Source organism: Anoplophora glabripennis, unplaced genomic scaffold, assembly GCF_000390285.2.
Source record: "Anoplophora glabripennis isolate ALB-LARVAE unplaced genomic scaffold, Agla_2.0 scaffold1197, whole genome shotgun sequence".
NCBI lineage: Eukaryota > Metazoa > Arthropoda > Insecta > Coleoptera > Cerambycidae > Anoplophora > Anoplophora glabripennis.
This window is the reverse complement of record NW_019417272.1, coordinates 71,775-93,289: the sequence shown is the minus strand read 5'-3', so window position 1 is coordinate 93,289 and position 21,515 is coordinate 71,775. Positions and strand designations below refer to the sequence as shown.

At 34.3% G+C, this 21,515-nt stretch overlaps 1 protein-coding gene across 1 annotated transcript in view; it reads left to right on the top strand.

Moving 5' to 3' along the window:
* The window catches only part of LOC108914368 (pickpocket protein 28), a 74,125-nt gene that overhangs the window by 7,282 nt on the left and 45,328 nt on the right, over positions 1–21,515 (top strand). Inside the window, exons 2-4 of the mRNA XM_018720177.2 lie at positions 11,054–11,194; positions 11,309–11,515; positions 18,201–18,306. Coding sequence (XP_018575693.2) covers positions 11,054–11,194; positions 11,309–11,515; positions 18,201–18,306 — 454 coding nt within the window. The remainder of the gene's footprint in view (positions 1–11,053; positions 11,195–11,308; positions 11,516–18,200; positions 18,307–21,515) is intronic.

The window sequence follows — 21,515 nt, the reverse complement described above, 5'->3', positions numbered from 1 at the left end:
CCTGTCTCATTTAATGTGTCACTAAATGTCATCTGTTACCTCATATTAGTCATACACACTTCCAAGTAAAACTGAAGAGGTTTGGTGTTAGTTAGCCGGCAGAGCCGGAAGGTACTGGAGTCCCATACGGGAGGCAATCCAGCTATAGTTGAGATTTCGGAAGATCCTTCATAACACTGGAGTCCCATACGGGAGGCAATCGAGCTTAATCCAGATTCGTTCCGCACGGGCGAAAATGTTAGTAAACTCAACAAGGCTCGTATAGACGTATGACATAAAGTGAGCACAAGAAATCAAAGAACTACTTAATCATGGTAAAACAAGTTAAATGTGAAATAAAGAAGTCGTTATTGCAATATCCGGGCGGTCACGACAATATACATATTTTAACATGTAATAAATAATGAGCAATCTATAATAATAATTGTAACAATTTTATATTAGAAAAATACACGCCCCTGAGGGTAAGATAATGAAGGCTAAACATATACAGAATTGTTATCATGAAACATCTATATTTTACGTAATTGTAATGTCTGGGCGCCCACACAATATATATATTTTGACACGTAATAAATAATGAGCAATCTATAATAATAATTGTAACAATTTTATATTAGAAAAATACACGCCCCTGAGCGTAAGACAATGAAGGCTAAACATATACAGAATTATTATCATGAAACATCTAGGTTTTTCGAACAACGCTATCATGACAAAAACAACTTAGATGTGAAACAAAGAAGTCGCCATTGTAATGTCTGGCAATTACGACAAGATATGTAGATTTTAACATGAAATAAATAATGAGCAATCTTTAAGAATAATTATAACAATTTTACCTTAGAAAAATATATGCCCTTGAGCATAAAGCAATGGAAGCTAAACTTACAAAGAATTATTATCATGAAACATCTATAACCATCACAATCATAAAATTACATAGAACAATTAACAACAAAGTACTTAAAGAATATTACCTGCTACCTAATCCCAGTTAAATACGTTTATTGTTTCACTACTTCTGTCGTTTTTCACACTACACCCACGGTCTTACTTTTCACTACTCGCGGCACTCACTTCAACTACCAATGTTCAACTAACTCGGCTTCCTTCCAGCAATGTCCCCCCTAAACGTTTTCTTTTTTTTTTTTTTGCATCTTCTTTTACCAACCGTCAATATTACTTTTTCATTGTTATACAACACCCATGTAGCAGGTGACGTGGAAGTTGATAAGATAAGTACGGTTTTGCACAATGCCATATATACATTCCAATGACATAACAAAATCAGACAAATTTTCTAGTAAAGTTGAAGTTACTGGTGGTGGAATATAAATGACAAACAAAAACAAAGTCGAAAAATCAAAAGATATTTTAATGACCACCAAATCAATTTTTGAATTCAGATTACTTTTATCAATTTCAACTAATAATGATTTAAAATGTTGATCTACAGCCACAAGAACACCACCTCCTCGCACTTTATTAGTTTCAGTGAAATTGCGATCCACCCGATATACGTTATAGTTATTACTGAATAATTCACTGTTAAAAACTGAAGAGTCCAACCATGTTTCTGTTAATGCTATTACATTAAAATGGGAGCTCGATGTACTATTAAATAAATCAGCGGTTTTAGACTTAAGTCCACGAGTGTTTTGATAGTAAATAGAAATACGATTACTAAGTCGACCCTGTTGAGTTTTCGAACTCGTAGAAGTTGTCACGTGGGATGTTGGATCAAAAAAAGTAGAGGAAATAGAGGTGGAAACAGTTGATTGCTATTGGGCCAAGATATCAGCGCGAAGTTTTAAACATGCTCTTTTATACACCAAACACTTGTTTATATCCCAAACAGCATGGTCAGATTCAACAGGGTTGCCACGATTTGCATCGTTAAAATGAACACAGTTGGAACAGCTCAAAACACGTGAATTACACTCTTTAATGAGATGAGCATCATCACATCTAGGACAGCAAGGAGGCTTATTACAGTTTTTTGAAGAATGAATAAACTCATTACAATTATAGCAGCGCATAACTTCAACAGCATCAAACACCTTACATGCATCATAACCAACAAAAATATTACCTACTTTCAGAGTTCTATCATATGTTACTCTGTCTAGTGGCAGTACAGCCTGGAAAACTCTGGCATTCCTTTTAGTTTTCCATATCCTAATGATTTCACACAAAGAGTCATGACAAAAAATTTCAGAATTAAGTTTTTTCACGATAAAAGATAAACCATCCTCGTCCAATGCTTCAGAGAAACCGACGATACGGATCCTTGGATTAACTCCACGTAGTTCGCGCACTTCGTAGGATGTAGCAAGTTTATTTTCAACTAGTTCCTAGAATTTTTATTTTCCTCTGAATTTCTACAGCCGATCAAAATGGATCCATTATTTGCAGGTTTTACTTAAATTAACTGTATATTAAATTCAGCAGGATCAATTTGTTCAGTCATGCCTAGCTTAGTTTTTTCTACGCTACTGATTTTTTGGCACAATTAATACTGCAGGTTGCGTTTTACTTTTGGCAACAGTTGCATAACTAACAGGTGTATGTGGTAAATCATTATTTGACATCAATTTTTTAGATATGACAGCAGTTAAATCATTTTTTAGACTTTCAAAAGCTGCCGTGAACGACATAATATCAGCATGAACGTGGTCATTCACAAGTTGATTTAGATTACTTTGATCTATTGAAATATATTTAGAGAGACAATCATCGCATTTCCAGGACAATCCACTAATTTCAGCAATTAAACCGGCAACGTCTGCGGATTTATGTACACAAGCTACATGTGAAGCGTTTTTACATTCACAGCAATAAAGGTTTTTGCGAGAAGTTATTATCTCTTTACAAATCACACAGTTTAAAGTCATGTTAAATCTTACAAATATGCATTCGCCACATTAACAAACGTAATACACTATCACACGCACAACACCAAACAGTACTTGCTTTGCAAACAAAATTATTTTAAAACTTTATGAGACTATACAAAAATACTATCTGTTATTAAGAGCACTACTACTCTCTAGTATGGTCGAACCAGAATTTATTTCTAAATTATATGATATAAATTCAGCCACATACTTGCCCACACTAACGTCACACTGTGCGAATTCGCACCAATCTTATATGTATATACAGGGTGTCCCGGAAGTGGTGGGCAATCTCTCGGATATGGATAGATAATGAGAAAATAATGTCGCAAGTTCATATAAAATTTTTTCCTCCGGGCTCACCCTGTAGAGTTATTAGCTCTTGAAGTTGAGAATTAAAAATGGTTTTTTTGCTGTAACTTTTGTATTTTTCAATAAATTTTAAAAATTTTTTGGTTGGATCTATAATTTTTGAAGCTGCTTTGGATGATAATATGAAATCCTCGATAATAATTATGGGGTCCCGGGGGCAAAGCTCCTCCCACCAAAATTTCTAGAAAAAAAATTTTTGTTCCACTATGCCCCAAATTTTCCATCATTTTATAAAAATTTATTGTATTTTACGTAAAAAATGTATACTTGTTGAATATCCATAAAATAGATATTTTTTGAGATAAACCCGTTTAAAGAGGAAGGTACCATTTAATTTGAGACATTTTATTTAATTGAAACACAGATTTAATCGTGGTTGGCTTTGACATGTCAGAGTATGCCAAAGGCAATTAAATTGTCAAACTTGTCAAATACGTAGTTTTAAATTTAAGACTCATAATTTGTTATAAAATATGGAGTATTCCAATGAAGAATATACTGATATGCATTTAATGTATGGACGGGCTCTTTGTAATGCTTCGGCAGCAAGAAGATTTTATCAGCATTCTTATCCTAATAGAAGGATTCCGGATCGCAAAATTTTCGAACGTATTGTTCAAAGATTAAGAAAAACTGGTAAAATACGATTACTATTATTAAACACAATGGATATTAAATAAATGTTAATGTCTTTAGGTCAGTTTGCTCCTATTACTACAAACAGGGGTGCCCCGCGAACAGCACGTACAATTGAAGAAGAGGAAAATATACTGGACGAAGTTGCTGCTCATCCAACAGTTAGCATTAGGTCATTATCTTCTTTTACCAATGTTCCAAAGACCACTGTTGCAAGAATCCTTAGAGAACAACTTCTTCACCCTTATCATATCCAAAAAGTGCATGCTCTTAATCCTGATGATTTTCGTGCNTTTCCTAATAGTCAACTAAAAACTGTCAACTCGCCGGAGGTTGCTCCGTAAGTATAATTGCCGATCTTTTTTATTATTGCAGTTAGGTATACCGTGGTTTAAATATCCACAGGGCAAGTAAGTTAGGAGTAGGCGTGTACCGCGTTCGAGTCCCTCCGACCAGGTTTTACACCTGGTTATGTAATTAGTACGTGTCGCCCTGGGAGCCGTACTCCACACCTACAAGATCCCCGTTGTCTCCACCAAGCCTGTTTGCTACGTCTTCCCCGTGATTTTCCACTACATAGACTTCCTAGACGTATTGGCATTTCGGCCGATCTGATGTCGTCAGTCTATTTGTCAGAGCCATTTCCGGGACCATGGAGCCGCCATTTTAGCTTGTGGATTGGACCGCGTGGATAAGTCAGGTTTTATTTTATGAATAACCACAAGATTTTGATTTCCATGCCAAATTTTAAACCTATTTTGTTCACATCACGTAACAATATTTACATTTGCCTAATTACTGGATGTCTGATTATGAGGTATATTTATGTATAAATGTGTATATTCTAACCGTCATCGGCATTTAAAATTATTTCATTATGTAAGGTACTTGTGATCACAATTAACTCACTATTTTGACACCGTTATAATATTATTTTACAATTATTCAACACAAAAATCTACATTTGAATGATTCGTTAACCTTCACTTTTTTTTTGTCTTATTATATAGGTATACTTATTAAATGTAGTATTAACTTTTATGCATTTTTATCGATTAATTTAGAAGGTATATTTCATACCAATTACTTTACTTCATTACATCAAGTATTAATGTAGCCATTCTTCAGTTTGAATAGTTTCTAATAAAACTGTTTTTAAATTTTATGTTTTCTAGTTTTCTCACCAATGTTACACTTTAAATAGATAAAAATAAAATCTGTATTTTTGATATTGACATTTATCACTTTCATCAATATTGGTTTACTTATTTAAAAGTGATTGGCGCCCCTAGAAATAACCCTTAGTTTGCATAATATATTTATTCCCTACTTGATGTGAATTAACACTTTTACTTTACCCACAACCTAGCCATAAATGAGCTGCCGGCGCATAAAAACAAATAAAATATGGTAATCTAACAATTAAAGACTTAATTACGCCATAGTAGTAATTGTATCATACGCTCTTTCTATTACACAATACTCGCAGTTGTGGATTACCAAGTCCAATATTCTGTTATTCGCATTTCTTATTGTGTTGCTTTGAACACAATTGACATAATTTAAAAAATTCAAAATAGAGTTAACCGAAACATCTTGAAGTCCAAAATCCAAAAATTCTGAGTAAGCAGTAATATTAAAATCCCCCAATAAGCAGACGTTCATGCCATATATACATTCTAATGACATAACAAAATCAAACAAATTTTCTAGTAAAGTTGAAGTTACTGGTGGTGGAATATAAATGACAAACAAAAACAAAGTCGAAAAATCAAAAGATATTTTAATGACCACCAAATCAATTTTTGAATTCAGATTACTTTTATCAATTTCAACTAATGATGATTTAAAATGTTGATCTACAGCCACAAGAACACCACCTCCTCGCATTTTATTAGTTTCAGTGAAATTGCGATCCACCCGATATACGTTATAGTTATTACTGAATAATTCACTGTTAAAAACTGAAGAGTCCAACCATGTTTCTGTTAATGCTATTACATTAAAATGGGAGCTCGATGTACTATTAAATAAATCAGCGGTTTTAGACTTAAGTCCACGAGTGTTTTGATAGTAAATAGAAATACGATTACTAAGTCGACCCTGTTGAGTTTTCGAACTCGTAGAAGTTGTCACGTGGGATGTTGGGTCAAAAAAAGTAGAGGAAATAGAGGTGGAAACAGTTGATTGCTATTGGGCCAAGATATCAGCGCGAAGTTTTAAACATGCTCTTTTATACACCAAACACTTGTTTATATCCCAAACAGCATGGTCAGATTCAACAGGGTTGCCACGATTTGCATCGTTAAAATGAACACAGTTGGAACAGCTCAAAACACGTGAATTACACTCTTTAATGAGATGAGCATCATCACATCTAGGACAGCAAGGAGGCTTATTACAGTTTTTTGAAGAATGAATAAACTCATTACAATTATAGCAGCGCATAACTTCAACAGCATCAAACACCTTACATGCATCATAACCAACAAAAATATTACCTACTTTCAGAGTTCTATCATATGTTACTCTGTCTAGTGGCAGTACAGCCTGGAAAACTCTGGCATTCCTTTTAGTTTTCCATATCCTAATGATTTCACACAAAGAGTCATGACAAAAAATTTCAGAATTAAGTTTTTTCACGATAAAAGATAAACCATCCTCGTCCAATGCTTCAGAGAAACCGACGATACGGATCCTTGGATTAACTCCACGTAGTTCGCGCACTTCGTAGGATGTAGCAAGTTTATTTTCAACTAGTTCCTAGAATTTTTATTTTCCTCTGAATTTCTACAGCCGATCAAAATGGATCCATTATTTGCAGGTTTTACTTAAATTAACTGTATATTAAATTCAGCAGGATCAATTTGTTCAGTCATGCCTAGCTTAGTTTTTTCTACGCTACTGATTTTTTGGCACAATTAATACTGCAGGTTGCGTTTTACTTTTGGCAACAGTTGCATAACTAACAGGTGTATGTGGTAAATCATTATTTGACATCAATTTTTTAGATATGACAGCAGTTAAATCATTTTTTAGACTTTCAAAAGCTGCTGTGAACGACGTAATATCAGCATGAACGTGGTCATTCACAAGTTGATTTAGATTACTTTGATCTATTGAAATATATTTAGAGAGACAATCATCGCATTTCCAGGACAATCCACTAATTTCAGCAATTAAACCGGCAACGTCTGCGGATTTATGTACACAAGCTACATGTGAAGCGTTTTTACATTCACAGCAATAAAGGTTTTTGCGAGAAGTTATTATCTCTTTACAAATCACACAGTTTAAAGTCATGTTAAATCTTACAAATATGCATTCGCCACATTAACAAACGAAATACACTATCACACGCACAACACCAAACAGTACTTGCTTTGCAAACAAAATTATTTTAAAACTTTATGAGACTATACAAAAATACTATCTGTTATTAAGAGCACTACTACTCTCTAGTATGGTCGAACCAGAATTTATTTCTAAATTATATGATATAAATTCAGCCACACACTTGCCCACACTAACGTCACACTGTGCGAATTCGCACCAATCTTATATGTATATACAGGGTGTCCCGGAAGTGGTGGGCAATCTCTCGGATATGGATAGATAATGAGAAAATAATGTCGCAAGTTCATATAAAATTTTTTCCTCCGGGCTCACCCTGTAGAGTTATTAGCTCTTGAAGTTGAGAATTAAAAATGGTTTTTTTGCTGTAACTTTTGTATTTTTCAATAAATTTTAAAAATTTTTTGGTTGGATCTATAATTTTTGAAGCTGCTTTGGATGATAATATGAAATCCTCGATAATAATTATGGGGGCCCGGGGCCAAAGCTCCTCCCACCAAAATTTCTAGAAAAAAAAATTTTGTTCCACTATACCCCAAATTTTCCATCATTTTATAAAAATTTATTGTATTTTACGTAAAAAATGTATACTTGTTGAATATCCATAAAATAGATATTTTTTGAGATAAACCCGTTTAAAGAGGAAGGTACCATTTAATTTGAGACATTTTATTTAATTGAAACACAGATTTAATCGTGGTTGGCTTTGACATGTCAGAGTATGCCAAAGGCAATTAAATTGTCAAACTTGTCAAATACGTAGTTTTAAATCTAAGACTCATCTCATAACTCATAATTTGTTATAAAATATGGAGTATTCCAATGAAGAATATGCTGATATGCATTTAATGTACGGGCGGGCTCTTTGTAATGCTTCGGCAGCAAGAAGATTTTATCAGCATTCTTATCCTAATAGAAGGATTCCGGATCGCAAAACTTTCGAACGTATTGATCAAAGATTAAGAGAAACTGGTAAAATACGATTACTATTATTAAACAAAATGGATATTAAATAAATTTTAATGTCTTTAGGTCAGTTTGCTCCTGTTACTGCAAACAGGGGTGCCCCGCGAACAGCACGTACAGTTGAAGTAGAGGAAAATATACTGGACGAAGTTGCTGCTCATCCAACAGTTAGCATTAGGTCATTATCTTCTTTTACCAATGTTCCAAAGACCACTGTTGCAAGAATCCTTAGAGAACAGCTTCTTCACCCTTACCATATCCAAAAAGTGCATGCTCTTAATCCTGATGATTTTCGTGCAAGAGTACAGTTTTCTCAATGGTTTCTTCAGAGACATGAGCAAAATCCTATGTTTACGAGATTAATTCTGTATACTGACGAAGCAAGTTTTGGGAGGAATGGAGTTATTAACTCCCATAATTTACATTATTGGTCTGATGAGAACCCACACGCTATTATTGAAACTAGGCACCAAAGACAATTTTATGTTAATGTTTGGAGTGGAATTATTGGTCCTTACTTATTGGGTCCATTTGTGTTACCCCCTAGACTGAATGGTCAACGTTACCTAGATTTCCTTGTGCATCAATTACCACAACTGTTAGAAGATGTTGATCTTGAAACCAGAAATGCACTGATATTCATGCACGATGGGGCGCCGCCTCACTTTAGTGCTGCAGTAAGGGACCATTTAAACGAGGTATATCCTAATCGCTGGATAGGTCGCGGTGGACCTATTCATTGGCCTGCCCGAACTCCAGATATGAACCCACTTGACTTTTTCTTTTGGGGGCACTTGAAAAATCTTGTTTATTCCACACCTGTAACCACTAGAGAAGAATTAGAAGAAAGGATTTTTTATTGTGCAAATGAAATACGACAAAATCCTGAAATGTTATGGAGAGTGCAACAGTCTTCTGTTAAACGAGCTCGTATTTGTATAAGAGAAGGTGGAACTAATATTGAGAATTTATTATGAATTATATTAGTTACAAAATTTTGATTGTCATGCACTTTTCGTTTAGTTAGTTTAGTTAAGTCCAAATTCTCATAATTTGGAACACTGCTATTGCAAATTATTTGTCCTTTATTCTGATATGTAAAAGCCAACTACGATTAAACCTGTGTTTCTGTTAAATAAAATGTCTCAAATTAAACAGTACCGTTGTCTCTAAACTTGTTTTTCTACAAACGTCATTAAGGTATAATTTTAACGCATGCTGTCAGTCAATTTCATTTTATGATACTAGTGTTAAAAGTGAATTATTTTTAGCACTAGTGTTAAAAGTAAGTCATGTGATTTACCTTTAAGACCACTGTTATAAAATCACACTTTAGAAACTGTCAGTACACGTTAAAAATTATACAAAATTATATTTTATGGATATTCAACAAGTATACCTTTTTTACGTAAAATACCATAAATTTTTATAAAATGATGGAAAATTTGGGGTATAGTGGAACAAAAATTTTTTTTCTAGAAATTTTGGTGGGGGGTGCTTTGCCCCCGGGCCCCCATAATTATTATCGAGGATTTCATATTATCATCCAAAGCAGCTTCAAAAATTATAGATCCAGCCAAAAAATTTTCAAAATTTATTGAAAAATACAAAAGTTACAGCAAAAAAAACATTTTTAATTCTCAACTTCAAGAGCTAATAACTCTACAGGGTGAGCCCGGACGAAAAAATTTTATATGAACTTGTGACATTATTTTCTCATTATCTATCCATATCCGAGAGATTACCTACCATTTCCGGGACGCCCTATATATTATTATATTATATTCAGATTCAGGAATATCACTAGTGTAAGTAAAAGACTGGCCGTAATACAATACCTTGAGGTATTCCTGCTTTAATTTCTTTAAGTTCAGAGTTCAGAGTAAGCGTCTTCCTGCTTAATTCTAAAAACTCAATCTGAAATATATGATCTCAGTAATTTTGTAAACTGGTTAAGCAAGAGTTTATTCAATTTATAGTCCCTCATGACACACTTTATCAAAAGCTTGGCGGTAGAATAAAATTTTCTTTCCTCCAACGACTTTTCAATTATATTTGTGATCCTGTGGACCTGATCTATAGTTGAGTGACGCTCTGAAGCCAAACTGGTGGTCTTTTGTCTTCAATAACCGGTTCTAATCTTTTAAGAAGTGTTTTTTCGAATAGTTTTGAAATTACAAGGATAAAGGAAATTGGCCTATGAGATGAAACTTCATGTGACCGTTTTCCGAGTTTAGGAATCGTTATCATTTCTGCTACTTTCCATATCTTGGATACATTATGAAAGATGCATTAATAAGATTAGTAAGTTTTACAATTGTTTTAAGTTGGAGTTGTTTTAGAATTTACCCCGTAATTAAGTCAAACCATAGAGTTTGTTCGGGTTAATGTTTTTCTTAATTTCTGTTACTATTTTGAGGTTGTGGGTCTGACTACACCTTCTTCCTGAATAAGATTATATCAGTCGAGAGTGTCTCCACCCTCATTCGGCTAGACAGTCTTTTCAAAATATTCAGTGTATTTGTTAGCTTTTTCTGTATTACTTTTTGCCCACGTACCGTCTGCATTTTTAATTGCTGAATTCTGCAGGATTGGTCTTTTTAGCCTCTTGGCAACTTTCCAAAGTGAATAATCAGTTTTACTGTCATTTGACTGTTCACTCAAGTAGTCACTGTTAGCTTTCATTTTTTGAATCTTTACGTGAGTACCTACAAGGAAATGCAGAAAATTTCCAAATTGGAAATTACTTGAAAGAACGGTTGAGGAAATTCTAAATTAATAACTATTAAAAGTGCATCTGTTAATCTTATCCAATTTTGTTTTAGAGGAAATGATAGAAAAAGAAATAAATATAGGAAAAGGAATAGAACTAAGGAAATGTTACATCAATTGGAAATATATTGCGATAAATCTACACTACATGGTCTTCGATATATAGGAGATACTTCCCTCACTTTCGCAGAGAGGTAATCCTGAATTACAAATAAAATGTCACCCTTGTTTAAATTTTGGTATATAAATGTATATTAAATATATTTTCAAAAGTTTCCTTCATAATTGTATATGATATGCTTTTTCAGAATTTTTTGGTTGATCTCCTTTTCTGTGGCTATCGGTTTTGCTGCATATTATATAAGTAACATATACGAAAAATGGCAATCTAGTCCTGTAATAATTAGTTTCAGTCCTTTCGATGCTGATTTAAGCACTATACCTTTTCCAGCTATAACAATCTGTAATATGAATCAAGCTAAAAAAACAGAGGCAGAGAGAATATTAAAAGAAGGGTAAGTTAAAGTTTTTACATTTATACATTCTAATAAACAGTAACGTAGGTATAAAGGTTATTTTATTAAATATTATCAATAAACATACTCGTCAAACTTTTCGTTTTCGAGATACATGATGGCAAAGTTTCTAAAGAAAAATCGTTTTCAATTATCTTGGCAAGAAACAATATTTTTTTGCTTGGAAGAAATATTTGCTGCATTGCTTGCTACAAACGTGCCAATTTTCACTTTGATAGGTTCACCAATAGCTTATTTAGTGGGTACATTTTACTATATTCTTTAAGAAAAATGACACGACAATGCCTTAATGGCAATATTTCACCATTTTTAGAATCCTCAAATATTTTAAGAAGAAAAACTATTCTTTAACTTTTTTCCTAGGTTGCACGGTTTTGCACTAAAATTGAATAGCTTTGTTATATCTGCTACAATAGATGACATTGATATTAGAGTAGGCTCTGGGTTCTTCCTTTGGAGGAAATTAAAACTGAAAAAGATGCTCTCTACTGCCACAGAAACACTGCCGCTGAATTAAGACAAGAACAGATGATGGAAGAAGAATTAAATCAACAGATAAGTGTTGGTTATGTTAAGTCTAACGGTGTCTTGTATCATCATTCACCTGATTCTGACGTAGTTTCCGAACAAGCACAGAAAACTATGGCGTTGACCGAACTATCACAAACTAAATATATAACGCAACAGATCGCGCGTTAAATGCCGGAAATTGGCAATCCAAAACGGATGCAGACTCTTCTGAGCTGGCATCCAACAATATTTGGCGTCGTAATAAGTGGCAACTCTAGCGGTTCCGAAGTATGGCAGTGTTGTCAAGTCAAATAACTGGGCAAACATATAAATATTGCATTTAACTATGTAATTGAAAAGTTATATAAAACTTAGCTTTTGTTTGGAAGTGATAATTTTGTTAAATGCTAAATAAAATAAATCAAGTTAGAACATGAATTAATTGGTTATTGATTTTACATGAATTCACTTGAAAAGGGAGAATTCAAAAACTTAAAATTAATGTTTTTAGAGTTGTGCGTCGACTTCCAATTTGGTACGATATAGACCGTTACCACCGAGATAGAAGGCCTGGATGCTTACGTGTGACGTCATCGTAGATAGGTAAAACGAAATAACAACAATAAAGTACATGCAAGTTAATTTATCGAGTATATTAATACGTTATATGAGAGATTGAAGGGATTCCTGTTTAAAGAGGGTGCCAGGCGTCAACTGATCCCTTCAGCGCACCCCATTCGATTTTATTAAAGGAAAAACGAAATTTCAAAGCAAAAACCTATTAGTTAAGAGTGCTTATTTTAGTTATTTATTAAATGTTGCTATTTTTCTAGCATTATTACCTTTAATCTTTACTTGGTCGTTACTTTTAAAACACTAATTTTTTAATAAGGTATTTATTGTTGATTGAAGTATAATCTTTGTAATCGTTTCTTTATCATGAGTATTACATTCTGAAAAATTTTGCATATACCCATTTTTTGAAATATATTGAAATATAAAGTGAATTAAAAATTTACGCTTATTACATATAAATGAGAAATCTTCTTCGAATTCTGAAATAATTTTGTTAAATAAAATGTACGAAAAACATACTGTCTGCACAGCAAATTCTTTTGGAAAAAGAAGCTTTCCACGACTTAAATTTTTTATAAGATTATAATTATCTTCCACGGCCATTTCTTCAGGATAAACTAAATTTTGCTTACAAAAATCACACTGAAGGTGTTTAAGAGTGGTATAGCAACAGTAACCAGCCAAATAAGTTATTACTGGTAAATCCTGTTTAATGTTATTTATTTCGTGTTCCTGGATATCAATGTCGGGGTTAAAAGAATTTTCAAATTCATGCCCTAAAGATGCATCACCTGCCCGATTTTCACAAAAACTTTTAATATTTATATTTCCAAAAGTTTTGGAGTTTAAAGTTGACAATGAATTCTAAGCCTTTTCTCTGATTCGTATAATTGTCTTATAGAAATATGATATTGACCTCCCGCTAGTTGATGATATTTTCCAAACCTATGCTCTAAATCATCAGTTTGAAATTTACATAACAATATGTAATTAAGATCCAATTCCTCAAAACAGTATTTTGTTACCTCTAATAATCCATGTACAGGTTCGGAAAGTACCGATGGTCCATCTGCCGTTACATGGGAGCGATAAAGTAAGACATAGAAATCCATGCGATAGAGAAGGATGGCTATAATGAAGGCGTCTCATAGTCACCGCCCGTTTCGCCCTTCCACAAATAAGATCCACTTCTTATTTGTGGAAGGGCGAAATGGGCGGTGACTATTAGATGCTTTCATTATAGTCATCTTTGTCTATCGTTTGGATTTCTATTACTTACTTTATCGCTCTCACGTAATGGCCGATGAACCATCGGTACTTTCCGACCCTGTATAGTATGTCTTAAAGCGGTATGCGTTTGCGAACTTAGTTTATTCAAAAAATTACCAGATTTCCAATTACTTAACCAATCTAACATTTTTTCCAAGAAAACAATTTTTTTATCATTATCTATATTATGTGATGTAATTACTTCTTGATATTCATCATTTAGGCGTTTGCCTTTAAAAGGAGTTTTGACGTTGACAATTTTCCACCAAATTAATATGATACTTATAAATTCAGCAGTCTTTTTTGAATTATCTATTTGACAACCAAATTCCAATAAAGCTTGTATTATAAATTCATTGAAAATTTGTATTGTTAATGTAACATTTTGACGTTCTAGATTTGAGGGAAATAAGGCTTTTAAACTTAAAGAATAACCATATTTATGAAGTTCTTTTAATGAATTAAAATCGGCAATTTTTGAAATGCTACTTTCGAAATCTGGATAATTAAATGTTTGATTGGGTTTTGCATTTAACCAATTGCAATTTTTACTTTTTAGTAAATGAACCGTATCAAATAGATAAAAGAGGGGGTGAGTTTTGTCTACAGGATGTGGGTACACAATAGTAAGTTTATTTGTAGTTACAAAATGACTCATTCCTTTACTGTTTACCGCATTATTATCGGATATCACGCAAAAAACCTTAAACCCTGTTTTCTAATTTAATTATAACTGTCTGAACTAAGGAGAAAATCATTTCATGATTAATTTTTGATACAGGACTTATGTGAATTACTTCTTTAAGGTTTGATTTAATACTTGTAAGCATAAATGCAAAAGCCGATTTTGCCAATAAATTATTATTACATGCTGTCCCTACAATATTTCCTGCTTTATAGTCTAAATATGGGTTAATGTGAATTTTATCAAATAATAAAATTACATGTTTGTCATTTTCCGTTGACAGTTTAAAAACATTTCTTGCATACTCAAGAGATATTTCTTTTTCTTCGAAAGTTAGATCGGTTAATAATGAACTGCAAATAGATGTAGGGTAAGGCGGGGCAAGTTGACGAGCTTAAGATAAAAAAAATTCTAAAAAATAAACTACATATAATTTTAAAGTTTTCAAAAGTATAATAGAATCATAGAACCTTTAGCTGATTTTTCATGAACTAACCATAAACGAAAAAACAAAACATGAAGGGAAAAATAGAAAATAAAAACTTGTTGCAATTTCGTCATCTTGCCCCAATAGTGGGTAAGATGACGAACATATTGGGGGCAAGATGACGATTACATGCAAAGGTCACATATGAAGACACATCTGTTCTCGTAGTTCGTGCAGGCGTCATGCTATCAATTTTCGCATACATCGCACTTTATTCAATCTTCAACTGGAGGATCAGTGTATGGTTCCTCGTAGCTGGGACAAAAAAAGTCATTTCTCTCTTCAGATTTTTTTAGGGCCTCTTTGATAGATTTTCTTTCAGTCTTTTCGAAAACGTTTATTTTCGCTTTTTCTTCACGTATTCTTTTCAAGGTATTCTTTTTGGTAATTTTATCATTTTTTTCTCGTTCTTTCTCTTCGAGGTCTTCTTTATTGGGAGTTGAAGTCAATATCGACGCCTTTTGCTTCTTGCTGTTCGTTTTCAGAACCGGTCGATTTATTTTAGGCAAAGGTCTAATCTCAACAAATTTAATTTGCTGATTGGGTTTCAAGTTTTGAAGACCTGATGGACTTGCAACAGCCAAATCTTCCTGAACCACGTTCTCCTTCTTATTCCCTTCATCATCATCAATTTGAAGTCCAATAACACTAGGAGATTTTTGCAAATCGGATGAACTAGCTGAATCTAAAGACATTTCAGCTTTATTCTTTAGTTTATTTTTTATGTTGATGAGAGGTTCATCATTGTCATCATCACTAGACACTTCTGCGGTGACATGTCTGCGCTCGCTCACTGAAGCTGGTGCAAAATCTGCGTCGCTAAAAACGTCCGGATCAAAGGGTTCGATTCCACATTTAGCGAAGCTTTTAACTGCAGTTCCTATAGTTGCTGCTTTCAAATAGGCTTTTCCAAACAGCTGTCCTACTTCTTTATCTGTAATAGTTTTACCGGGATTATTCACCAAAAAATTGTCGCAGGACTGGTTATAGAATGCTTTAAGAGGACCAAAAAATCCCACATCCAATGGCTGCAGGCGGTGAGTTGTGTGAGGAGGCAAACCAACCATAATCACTCCACTCTCTCTGCACAAGTTAATTGCATCTAAAGATGTATGGGATGAATGATTATCAACAATTAATAAAACTGGCACTCTGTTGAAAGGAGAGGTGTATTTAATAAAATGACGAAGGTATTGAACAAAAGCATCTGTGTTCATCCAACCACTCTGTTGAGCTATACCTCCGGAATTAGGGGGGCATCCATGTAACAGTTCAGGACGCATTCTCACTCTGGTAGAAACAAAAAAGGGTGGAACGTACGAACCTTGTGCATCCATGGCACAAACAACAGTCGTGTTCCGGCCACGCTCACCACTAGCCACTTTTGCCACTCTTTTGCATCCAGTTGGAGATAACATTTTTAGCTGTTTACTTGGAACGGTGGACAAACCTGATTCGTCAGCATTGTATATTCGATCAGGCGTAAAATTGTGTTTTACTTTAAGTTCCCGAATCAAATCAAAAAACCTCATCACTTCAACTCGATTAAATCCAATTAGACGTCCGATGGACGTAGACTCAGGGGTCCTTAAGCTGATTTTGTTCCTCTTCATGAAAGAAATTAACCAGTCTCTACCAGCCAGCTTGAGAGTTTTGTTGAACTGGTGTGAAATACTATTTCTTTCAGCAAACTCGTAGACAAGTTTTCGGCACTGCAAAGATGTAAGACCAAATGCTCTAATGTTAAAATCATTGATATAGTTAGTTAGTTCAATTTCTTGTAGTTCTGTAAAAGTACGTTTAAATCTGCCGCCGCTTTGCGGTAAACTTTTTTTTTCCCTATTCTTTTTAATATATCGCCGCAGTGTTGGTTCAGGCACATCGTAAATTACGCTGGCTTTATTAACTGCCATATTTTCATTTTCAACAGCATGCATGGCAGCAATTATACTATCTTCTGACTACGACCGGTGTTCACTTTTTTCTTATAGTTACGCACCATCTGTAAAAAAAAAATATCTTGAGGAAAACTACTTGGGGCAAGATGACGAGTTCGCCAACTTGCCCTCAGGAGAATTTATAACAAAATCGTTATAAATAAAACAAACAATAAATAAAATTAGTTCGTGCTACTTACATTGTTAATCTATTGGGTCCTAACAACAAAATAAACAACAACTAGGAAAAGTCTTAACTTTACTTTTTGCAAAAAAACTTACTTTACTGCACAGCAATATTATAATGACTAACCAGTAAACACAATTTCAAGCATAAATTCGAACGTAGTGAAGGTAATGCCACCTATTTTTTTAAGCTATAACTAAGTCCCGACCAGATATCACGGGTTTGATATACTGCAGATTTCTGCTTTTGATTTTCATCAAAATCAAATTCGTCATCTTGCCCCATTCGTCAACTTGACCCACCTTACCCTAATGATTCTAGGATGGGGCAATATCCTATCTCGGTAGTAACGTATAGACTCTTTTAGTGTGACGTCACGTATTTAGGCAACCCGCAACAAATAGTCATAGTTGAAGTTGTACCTACTGAATCTGACCCTTGTGTACTATTTACTTGCATAGATACTATAAAAATAAACAACTTCAAATTAATTTATTTTTACAAGGATTTGGAAGTATTTAAGAACAACCAGTACGTGTTTCGTAAAATAAATACACTAATGTGCTTAAAACTTACAAAAAACGGTACAAAAGAATATTCCTAAATTTAAATAAAGTAAAAATTTAACATTTAGCTGTGTTATTCCTAATGCTCATGCTCGGAAAGAATGGCCTCAGACGCGGGTGAGATCTTGTTTTAGTGCTGAAACTAGTGGTTAATTACTTCGCACTCGCGCCGTGTCAGATTAATTCAGCCGGTGTGAAAATTGAAAATGGAGGTGCTGTATTTATATTTATAAAATAGAAAAACAAAAATGTCTCAAAACTCTTTCTGAAAATTACTTCGTTACAATATACTTAATTTCTTAGCATTTGTTGTCCTGAATCTGAGCGTCAATTGCATAAAGAAATCCAAAAATGTTTATATTTTAGTGTGTTGTTGATTCGAGGTCTAAGTAGTGGCCTAATTTTTTTGTTTTGAAAAGTATGTGTAAATACCTACTATTTTTTTAGAAGTCTAGAGGAGCTAAAATTACTGAACGACGTTTGTAATGGAAATCAAACATCTTCATATTCAGAAGTGTACAATTGGACCACTCTTCGAAATTTTTTAATTAAGGTTAGTGTACCTATATATCTTTACTGTTAATCATTTTTTAGGTAAACTGTATTACTAATATAATGTCTATTTATAAACGTTAAATGGCATTGTTGTATACAGGGTGTCCCGGTACTTGATACAAAAAAGTCGAGTACAAATAGATGAGGTCAAAATAATATCAGTTCTTCATATAAATTTTTTCCAAACGGGCCTTCGTTAACAAGTTACAGACCCTCAAAGGAGAAAATTAAAAAGTTATTTTTATTTACAGACTCTAAACTATTAACTTCAGCATATTGCAAATTTGGTGATCGATAACACATGCGTACAGCTTGTTTTTGATGTAGTAATTCAAACTTCGTTATGCCCAGAACAACAGGGACGGACTATGCCCAATAGTTATCAACCCAGAATTTTTGCATAGATGACGATCGCAATCTGTCTATATCAAAAATAAGTTCCCTGAAGAATTTGCAACTCGGTAAAATTAACAGTTTAGGAAATATTTGGGATTTTATGTCAGAGTGCGTATCGACCGGCGCCTCCACCATTTTTGTTTTTAATAATTACTATGTTAGCACAGTACATATTTTTAAAATAAAAGCCTAGAAAGTCTTACCTCCACACATCCTAAGTCTACGAATGTTATTTGTTTGTAACTAAAAAGCATTTCTGGGGTATGGCTAATATTATCACAATGGGGTTACGTCTGGAGAACGTGGTGGCCATGAAATTGGACGTCCTCTGTCAATCCATTTATTATTAAAGACGACGGATAAATAATTTCGTACATCAATGTTGAAATGGGTAGGAGCTCCATCGTGCATGAACCAAACGTTTCTTCAGTGGCTGCAAATTATTTTTCAAAAATTCTAAATATCGATATTCATTTAGACATTCCTCAAAAACGGACGGACCTATTAAATTATTATCCCAGAAATACTTTCTTTTTCGTGCGCAAACAAATAACATTCGTAGTCTTAAGAAGTGTGTGGCGGTGGAAAGTGCCCATATTGAAAATTATATTGATAGTTTTCTTTCTTTTAAATTATTTTTTTAACTTCAACTTATTCTTGTTTTGTTTTTCTATTTTGTGTTAGTATATGTTAAATTTTGTTAGTAAAAATTACATTAGCAGACAGTAAGATTTTCTATGCTCTTATTTTAACAATATGTACGCTTCTAATATAGTAATTAAGTGCAATTAAAAATTAAAAAAGAAAATAGTGGAGGCGCCGCTCGATGTGCACTGTGACATAAAATCACAAATATTTGTTAAATTGTTAATTTGACCGTGTTGAACCAGGAGGATATTATCGTTGGAAAATACTTCAGGAAACTTATTTTTTATACAGGCAGATTACGATTGTCATCTATGCAAAAATTCTGGGTTGTTATCCATTGGGCGTAGTGTCGTACGTTTATGTTGTCGTTTGCCATTTTCAACTCACTGGCACGGTCCATGACACCGAGACATGGGGTATAGGAGTTCGATCCCCACTTAAGGTACCATGTCGCACACCAGCGTTAGAACTGGCTTCCTGAGAAGCTCCCCGGTCCGTAACACGGGGACGTGGGGGATGGATGGCAGAAGGTGCCATTATTAATAGCACGGCGTTCCGAGAGTGCCCAAAAAAATCGCAGTGGCAACCAAGCTAACTGTCAAAAATCAATCAGTCAAAAAACCAACCGTGTCAAAATCAGAATTATTATTAATCTACTTTACACTGTTCGTCGGGCCCAGAGCCTCCGTCTTGGTGGTCACCTACAAAGTAAAAGACTCAAAGTTAGTGCTGGAAAGATTTTGTATTAACCAATACTTGTATTGGTTATTCGTGTATTCCTCATACCTACCAGCCCAATCCTTCAAGCAAAGTGTACTTGACTGCTCCAGGTGTCGACGTATGCTGCCGTCGTAAGCCTGCCGAAATGAGTGGCCGTTTGTCTGTGTGTGATTTCTTCTGCGAACCAGCCAGAGCCAGACGTCGCCACATTCTGCAGGAGTGTGAGTAGATTTTGTTTCGGCATTTGCGACGACGGGATTGCCGTCACTACCGAGTTTTCTGTTCGTTAGTGTTCTTACTATCATTACCCCAGTCATTACAACACGTAATTAAAGTCGCCCTACAGTTGCATCCAAACATTCTTTCTTGAATAAACGCTGAACTACTAGCAAGGAAAAGTACGTACTTGTGTATGAACGGACGGTACGGGAGAAATTATCCAGGTTCCGCGAACGCGGATGGCGCCCGACAAACTGTTACAAAAACACCCCAAATTCAAAATTAAGTCTAAATTATCATTCCCTACTACTTTCTCTCTTTAGCCGGTCTAGTCATATATATATACACAGGGTGTTTTTTGAATGGAGTAGCATAAATGATACCAGTGAATCTACATTTCAAAAGAACACGATCTGCAAAAAATCGCCTTAGTAAAATGTTCACCCCTGAACCCAAATTTTACTGATGAATATGTGGACATACAAGTGTATTTTGAATGTCGCAAAAACTGTGCTGCGGCAACAAGAGCGTATAATGAGAGATATTCAAATCGTCAAGTTCCCCACAGACAAACTTTTTCGGCGGTAGAACGAAGACTTCGGGAAACTGGAAAAATACAGCCGCATATTGAGGGTACCGGCCGAAGACCTACTGTTCGTACTATTTATCTTGAGGATGCAGTACTTGAAGAGTTTGACGAAAATCGTCAGACTAGTACGAGAAAAACAGCAATGCACTTAAATGTGTCCCATAGTGTTGTTTGGAATATTGTCCATGATAATTTATTATATCCTTTTCACCACCGGCCAGTTCAAGCTCTACTTGAACCAGACATGCATAAGCGAGTTGTTTTTTGCGAATCGTATCTTAATATTCTAAGAAATAATTTGAATTTTGCCTCAAAGATACTTTTCACAGATGAAGCAACTTTTCAAAGACATGGTTTAACCAATATGCACAATCTTCATTCCTGGGCTCATGAAAATCCTCACGAAGTATCTATGACAACATTTCAACATAATTTTAGTTTAAACATTTGGGCAGGAATTGTAGAAAATGTGCTTGTCGGCCCTTTTGTTTTACCTCATCGACTTGGTGCTGTTGAATATTTGCAGTTCTTAAATGAGCATCTACCACCACTTCTGGAGGAAGTACCATTAAATGTACGTCAGGCCATGTGGTACATGCATGACGGGGCTCCTGCTCACAGCACTGTAGTAGTTA